This window comes from Cyclopterus lumpus, chromosome 7 (assembly GCF_009769545.1).
Source record: "Cyclopterus lumpus isolate fCycLum1 chromosome 7, fCycLum1.pri, whole genome shotgun sequence".
NCBI lineage: Eukaryota > Metazoa > Chordata > Actinopteri > Perciformes > Cyclopteridae > Cyclopterus > Cyclopterus lumpus.
The window spans coordinates 19,627,543-19,636,298 of NC_046972.1; the positions used below are offsets into that span (position 1 = coordinate 19,627,543).

Consider the following 8,756-nt stretch of genomic DNA (forward strand, 5'->3'; position numbering starts at 1 on the left):
TTCGCAAACGTCATTTATCCCTAATCAAACTAGTCAGTGAACAACATAATCAAAACGTATAAAAACCAAGTATAATTATTTTTTCAAACGAAAGTTTAGCTTCTTCTTTTTTTTTAGCCCGGCTAATTGGGGCATCTACAATATTATGTAAGGGTGTCAACAAAAGCTGTCAACAGCATCTATGTCATGCATCTCTCGTTACGTTGGACGTCTCAACTCTGTGCATCCAGAGATGTTTAATTCAAGGACTCTGTGATGATCTACAACACCAGTTGTCTAAAAGTGGACGTTAAGCCTATCCTGCATGTTTTAAAACTTAAACTTGTATGTCGTATGACATCATTAGTCTCATAGAGCTTTACATAAACCTACAGATACATCCACTTATCAGATTAGCAAAATAATTATACCTACGTTATTGCTGGAGATTTCATTTACATGTACATAAAATCAAATATTTTGATGTGTTCCTATTAATAAAATAACGGGGCAACATAATTCAACTACATCGTTTTTATCTGTCGGCCTAACACTTCAAGAGGTTATCACCAAAATCATTTGAGAAAATGATTATCTGCAGCAATGACATCATATAAGTATGTGAAGACTAGCATATTATGCCACAGCTGTGCTATCTATGGGATAAAAATATTCAGAGGCGAACAAAAATGTTTTTTACATTATGGAGAAATATAAAAATGGCTGTCTTGGCCGCCAGGTTTTTAAACCAAGTACACTTTGAAATCTGCTCTTTAATGTTTCTCTTTTCCTTTGATCTGTTCAATACTGTATCAGTAAAACATCCCTGCAGACCAATTACGGAGATCTCGATATTTCATATTGAGATATATATGAACAGCGATGTTCAGGCTGGGTGAGTTTCAAAATTGCTCTGTGGAGTTTTCTTAACAAACAAAAGTAATGTAAATATTCGTTTTTACTCAGCAAAAGGCACAAAGCGACCAAGGCAAACCCACTGCAGCATATCTTGACATGTCAGCTGCTATTTCTACAACAATGGTGTACATCTCCAATTGTGTAGGAGCACCAAATTGTGAAAATACCAGTTCTTGCATAATCACACTGCGTGGAAAAATCGAGCAAACAAGAAAATCAAAATAACCCAACAATAAAAACGCATACGTGTTCACAAGTGATGGATCCTAATCAGGCAATGTCAATCCACTCCTACCTCTGGAGGCCCCCACTGATCACACTGTGTTGATCAATCTAAAAACGATACAGCTCAAATTCCCAACAGTAAACAGCTCAGCGTGCGGTCTGCTCAACTCAAACTCAAATATCACTGCGGAGCAATGTAAACAACTGCTGTATTGTCATTTCATGAGCACAAAGATATAGCAAAGGCATCTAATTAAATATATTTGAGCTGTTTTGTACGATTTGCACCAAAGACAAACAAAATAACCCATCTTTGGCTCATTTTGCTTCATCTGTTTATGTTTCCTCTGGCAATGAGTGGTGTTCACTATAATGCGTCATAATCTGCTTATAGTACAGTATAATTATAGTTAGAAGAACTCATGGATTAAAATAATAATAATAATAACACATTATAAAGCATTGTATAATCACTTATACGGTCAAGTGTCGTAATACTTTACAATTGCTGGTAATATAATTCCAATAGTTGTAATACATTGTTATGTTTTCATAATGCATCATAATCTGACTATAAAGTACTCAAAATAGTAATTGTCGGCATTATGTAAAGTAAAACGTGTTTTGTGTGCTTTACTTTTAGCAAACAATAACCACAGAGTAATTCATAATCATATTATAATGCAGTATAACAGTGATCATTAATTATAAAAATGTTATGATGTATTACAACTATGAGAATTATAAATCACTGATCCTTGCCAAAAACAAAATGGTCAGTTAGTGACCTACAATTAAGAAGTATTATGATAGAATTCCTTGGAAGTCATTATAAAATGCTTTATAATGTTTTATGATTATTAAAGCATTATGCACATTTGAGAGCTTATAACTATAATTTAAAAGCGCTGGAGGCAGACTATAACGCATTATAATGATCTTTATAATAGGGCTGTCTTCAACCAAAGACTTAGTCGACTAACATTCCCACGATATTGTCGGCTAATTGATTAGTTGATTTTGATCGACAGTTCTGTCAAACTCTGTTTCTCCACAAAGAATAAAAAAAAACACCACTTTAAAATATGTGCTAATAAGTTTCTTGAAAATAAGTAATTTAGCATCAAAAAAGGACTAATTGACTAAGAGGGAGCAGCCCTAGTTTATTTTACATTATAGACATGTGCATCATAGGGTTACAGAATTCCCCATTGCATGTAATCTTATATGTGGTTCTATATCAGGGACCTGCTTAAGGATAACTGTCACTACAGTACCAGATGTTAGGGGGTTGGGGTTGATAAGTTTTACTCTATAAAGTCGTCCACACGTTTTCCATAATCATGTTTTTTGATAACATCTCTGAAAGCACCAGAGGCCGGTTCCAAGAAGCAGGTTTACTCAGTTGTATCTCGACCACTGATGATTTTAAGTTTTATAGATAATCAAAGTGTTTTTTAGAACAGGTGCCTGCTGGTGTTGGGTTGGGGGAAAAAGTCCTCAATGGAACAATTCTGCACCTCTTGCTTTTACAGCGAATCACCTGAAAAAGTGTTTTTTTCTTTCTTCTTTCAATCTGTTCACAGATGTTAGGAAAGGAACGACTCACCACCTCTACGTGCACTTGGTGGATATCCATCGTTCCAGTAAGAATGCAGCCACACGCACCAGAGAGACGACTACTACACCAACAGCAGCCAGAGCCTGGGTCAAGGCTGGAGGTCAAAGGTACACATTTCAATTGCTGCGGCTTGGCAGGAGGAATTTACACTGACAATTCAAACTTTCATAACTTTGAAATGTGGGGTTCCCAATAGGCTTTTTATTTTTATTTCACTGAATACATTTTGAAATGCCAGAGATGGAACAGCCCAAGTGTAAATAATAACACTTGTTTATTTATTTTAATAAATTAAATTGCCATGGCTTACTGACACCCTTACTTACTGAGTGTATTCACACGGACACAAATATCCCGTTTTTAATATTGGGTTTTTGAAGTAAAACCGTTGTTGTACTACTATATATATATATATATATATATATATATATATATATATATATATATATATATATATACATATATATGTATGTATGTGTATATATATACACATAAATATACACATGCTTATATATATATATCTATATATATACTGTATATATATCTATACATATATATGTATGTATGTGTATATATATATATATATACACATAAATATACACATGCTTATATATATATATATATTATATATATACACACACATATACACATGCTTATATACTGTATATATATATATATATATATATATATATATATATATATATATATATACACACACACACACAAATACACGTACACACAGTCGATGATATAACCAACAACTAATCAAATAAGGAGCTAACCAAACACTTTTTTTGAATCATCAGGTAATTAAAAGATTTTAATTGCAAAGTAATGAACTTCAAAACAAACACATTAAAGCTCAACACACGTTTAGCTCGCAGTGCTTGTTCCTCAATACCGGAATTGTTCAATTGCTGTCAATCAAGTGTCCGGGAGCAGCTGTTCTCCTCCGCTCAGCCAGGTTCTTCTTCCCTGGGGCGAGAGGGTTTCTACGGGGTGACGTCAGCTCCGTCGGCTTCATCGGTCTCACGGCACGTTTCATACACACACACATATATATATATATATATATATATATATCAAGTCCAGCCGGTGAACGCGTGTTCTCTCTCCGCGTCGTGCCCGTGCCATGTCGCTGTTCCTGGAGGACCCCGCTCAGCTCTCTAAATCCAGACTGAAGTCGGACCTCGTTGCCCACAATGTCGCGCTGCCACCTGCCAAGAGCAGGAAGGAGGTTTACGTGGAGCTGCACTTAAAACACATCGAGCAGAGAACCGCAGCGGATTTCTCCAGCGACGAGGAGGATCAAGTACAATATGTGGCCGTGAGTTGAACTTGTAGTTTTTTTTGTGTTCGTTTTTGCGATCACAACTTTGTGTAACTTCACATCAAAATAAAGTGTGTTGGCATTGCACATATATTGCCTGGACGTCAACAACTTGCCAACTGTTGTGTTGGATAAACATGAGTCGCTGTGCATGGTAATATTCGGTATGAACTGAATTAAAGAGATGCTGCGCATGCGCCGCAGCTGTGGAGGGGCAGGGAGGTGTGGATCTGGGTCACGGCTACCAGACAGCCTGCTGCAGCATTTGAGGCCCTTGACCACGGAATCCACCAGCTGTATAGGTATAGATTTACACGAGGCTTATAGTTGCAGCTTAGTTGGTGCATGTGCTTTGCCACACCTGTCCCACTCATTTGTCAAGTCTGGAGGTTGTTTCTGTGCCATGTGGTGGTGTGGAAAGACATTTACTCTACTTTAAGATTTTAATCCATAGTACTGTAAAGTAGAGTTTCATTTCATTTAGAATTGGCTGCAAGATGTGCACTCTAGACTCAATGCTGATGTTTTGAGCTGCGTATATATCTAATGGTCAAGGAAATGCACGTTATTTGATATTCTACCAAGCATTTAAGTCATTTTAAAGTAATAAGTTCAAAGTTTTGGACGACAGGCAAATTGAAGATCTCACCCTGTGACCTGGTAAGTGTTGATTGGCATGTGTTTCCTATTTCTTTGACGTTTCATAATAATAAATTTAAAAGAGAAATAATTGGCAGATTTTATTTATTCATTTCTCATTTTCCCCCCCAGAAAGAATCATTCATTAAAGTGTTGTTATGAGGAGCTGTGTGACGAAGATAAGCAGAGCGCCGTCGAACGATAAACCATATCGTAGTATCTATTAGTTAATATCTGATATGCCAGCGTCAACTAATAACCTCTTCTTCCGCAGAAGATTTATAAAAGTCCAAAATTGGATGAATATGAGCAGTCTTGTGAACTGCAGCCTCCAGCTGTTTTTCACATATCCGAGACTGCTGGCATCCGAGCTGCAGTCTTTGTCGCGTCTCGAACAGCATTCACATTCATTCAGAACATTTTTGTATTCCCAGGACCAGGAGGAGGGCGCAGAGATGCCCGACCCGAGGGGCTTGACTGATGATGACCTCATGGCCGCTCTGCTCGAACACGGGGTTACCGCTGGGCCCATAGTCGGTGAGGTTAAATCACGGTCTTGAAAATTGTTTCTTTTTTTATTGTAGAAATTAGATTCTTTCCCTCTATTTTTTTTTTTTGTAGGTCTGTTTGCCCCTTGTCTTAAAAAAACCAAATTGCTGTAGTGTTGTTTATTTGCCTATGCTAGCCTCCACCAGAGCCGTGTATGAGAAGAAGCTCAGGAAACTGCTTCAGTCGGATGGACATGGCCGTCTGAACGGAGTAGAGCCAGGTGTCATGTACTCTGACAGTGAAGAAGAAGAGGAGGATGATGAAGAGTCAGGTATTGCCTAAAAAAAACTTGAACTTGGCATTACTGTAATGTCATACACACAATTTGTATGCATGTCAATTATTTTATACATAGTATGAAACGGAGGCATGTTTAGCAAAGTTCTTGACAACAATACACCCTTCTGTCACTCATAGGTATAAGACATGCACACAAACATCAAGTAATGAAATAATAAACAAAACAATCATAATAGGCCTTTGGACTGGTACGACAGAGTAAAATATTGGTTGGACCCAGCTTACTTAGTCCATATGGATAATATTGGTTGGTAAGAAGTGATTTCAGGGCTGTTTTTAAGCTGCTGTGACGAGAGAAAACAATGAATGGATAATTCCATATTTTGGACCTTCTGTAGAATAAACTACATTTGAGATCAGGAAGTATTAAGGAGACAAAGACTTTGTGTGGAATTGGTACAACATTGCTAAATGTATGCAAATATATCCCAGTACGAATGTGGAGGGGATCTTTTTAAGAAACTATGAACACATTTTAAACTCTGAGGACCCCCAATTGAAGAAAAAGAGGCTCAGAGTAATGTTGCCCAACATAATTTATTATTCTCGGTGACGGTTTTACAATGATACACCAATAAATAATATAACATAATGGCTACTTTAGTGTTGACCAAGGGATTGGTTTTGCATAGTATACCAATAGTATTATACTTGTTGTACTGCATTTGTATTTGTATTGTTTTCTGTGACTTGGACAGGTTCCGAAGGAGAAGAAAGGAATAAAAAGTCTGAGTCGGCACAACCAGGCAGCCGCCAGGTGAGAACAGTGAATTAGACTTCCTGTGTTAATGACTTGACTTGTGTGAAATTGGGGTGCTTGCACAATCTGTATGCTTTTGCTGTCCAATAGATTTTCTTTCCATCACTAGCTCCTATTAATATACATCTTCCTTGCAGTGCCTCCTAGTGGTTAGAGATGGCAACTGTTAATCTTTTTTTTTTTTTTTTTCACAGGTAGAGTTGTGTTTTCAGAATGGTGACTTTCTTTACCCGCAGTGCTTTTTACCCCAATCAAGGCTGGTAAATACTACATATCTTTTGCACAAAATTCTATCAAACTGAATTCTCAGGGGACACTAAATGTGTGTTTTTGTTTTTGCTTGGGTCGGCCTTTTTGTAGCTCGCTCGTACTTCTAGAAACGGGGAACTGAGTCCCAAGTGGAATTCGGGGAATGCGATAAAATCATTGGAGCGGGGTCGGCCTAGCTGCTCGCAGATTCCCGTAGGAATTAGTAGAGCATCCTCTGTAGATCAACGCTCCGGATTAGGATCAGGGGTAGGCTGGTTTTTATTTCACTTCTCTCGTGGATTTTGAATTCTCCGCATTCCTCACTTGCACTGTACATTGTGTCCTTCTCAAGCCACCAATGGGGATGTTTTTGTTTTGCGTTACTGGGTGTTGGTATCTCGCTGGTGTTAAGATTATGTGATGCATGTTTGTGTTTCCGTTAACATAATCCTAATTCTTACAGTTTCCATCTGGATCAGTTGTGCCCAATGGCGACTCAACAATTTCCTCTCAGGCCTTCAGCATCACTCAAATGGTTGAGGAGGAAAGTTAATCTTTGTTTTTTTTGTTTTTTTTAAACCCACAGTTTTTTAACTTTAAGAATCGCCCTGTTATTTCAAAGGTTGCGAGTTCTCACTGCCGCCGTGGTCACTCGGTCATGCACATTATCGCTTCTAACAACAGATGGAGAGTTCGAGGTCGCGCTCCGTGAGCATAGACACTGGGGGAGATTTGAATGGGTGCAATGAGCAGGAGCATTGGCCGTGGTCCAACGGGGTCAGTAGTGCTCACATTATTCAGTCACACTCTAAAGCTCAAACTTGTGGTGGTGGTCAGAATTGTTTGGAGAGGTTCACTGGAGACTGGAGGAAATTCATCCTCTTGAAACCTTAATCTGTTACGTCTCGTTTCCTTAGCTGGACATGTCAACACTGAACCAGGACACCATGAAGAACCAGTCCCTGTACTACACCCCCAAGGCTTCCACTTACAATTGGGAAATTAAGGCATATACAACATACATTTGCTGTTTTTGATGGGGTCGTGTGCATTGTCCACTTCTTTCAAATGTTAGTGTTTCTATGTGGAACTGAAACTAGAAAAATACACACTTAACTCAAGAGTTGCTCTTTAAAAAGAAAAGAAATGTCGTAATATTTGTCAGATCACTGGTGATTACATCACAGTTTACCCATTTTTTTCCCCTTCATTTCTACCTGACTTGCTCGGCCTCAGTCTCACTGGGGCCGGGGCTAATTTCTCTTTTTCCACCGGTCTACTTTGACCGTAGTTTCTGCTCTCTTTTCTTGCTTTCTCAGGAGCCCGTGAAAGATACTTTCAGGGACAAGCTTCCAAACACTAATGCCACCCCCACAAGGATCTAGTAAGTGCCTCACCAACACTATTGCAGTGTGCCAATGTTTTTCAAAAAAATGTTTACAGGAATTTTGAATTGGTGGGGGACACACATGGACATCTTGCACATACCGACGCATACAGGAGTATCGCGATTGTGTTATCAGAACATGTACTCCGTTGTATTTCAGTGCCACTTGTCGGAGACCCATCAAGGGTGCAGCAGGGAGACCTGTTCAGTACACGTACCCAGACACTCCTGCCAGTCCCACGACCTTGGAGAGACAAGAGGTCGAGCGCCGCCTTGTGCCAGTCCAGATACAGATTTTGGTCTTCGTCACTGTGGTGTGCCTCTTGTACCTCATTTATGTTTGTGTTGAAGATGACTCGTTTAGTACATTCGTGGCCTTACTGGACAGTCTAAACCAGGGTTCAGAGAGTGAGGAGGGGCTTTCGCTTCAGGCTCAGATACGGGAGGCACCAGCACTCTCTGAACTGGAGTAACCCGGGGCTCTTTTAATGCTCCACATTGATTTACAGCTGTTGCTTTTTTTTTGGGGGGGGGGGGGGGAGTTATGCAAGCCATAATGACCCGATCCTGTGATATCTTCAGGGAGCACATGTTGCTTTACTATCTAACCCAAAAGTCTAGTTTTATATGTTCTTGTCGGCGTTGTTGAAACTATTTCTAAAACACAGAAATGAAGCTGAGACTTTAAAAGATGTTCTCAAACGTAATAAATCCTAATGCTATATTTCCTCACCCAAACTGTAATGTTATGTTGCCTTTTCAATGAATTAGCGCCACTGTACTCGTGTGATGTATGTTT

The 8,756-nt window shown here is 38.9% G+C and overlaps 1 protein-coding gene across 1 annotated transcript; it reads left to right on the top strand.

Moving 5' to 3' along the window:
- The first annotated feature begins 3,875 nt into the window (after positions 1-3,875).
- On the top strand, positions 3,876-8,454 carry lemd1 (LEM domain containing 1). The gene is made up of 11 exons (XM_034537838.1): positions 3,876-4,070; positions 5,147-5,249; positions 5,398-5,532; positions 6,260-6,318; positions 6,516-6,581; positions 6,682-6,837; positions 7,034-7,112; positions 7,253-7,347; positions 7,488-7,577; positions 7,890-7,954; positions 8,118-8,454. Exons 1-11 carry the CDS (start codon positions 3,876-3,878, stop codon positions 8,428-8,430), a joined length of 1,356 nt encoding a protein of 451 aa, XP_034393729.1. The 3' UTR covers positions 8,431-8,454.
- Positions 8,455-8,756: the final 302 nt, after the last annotated feature.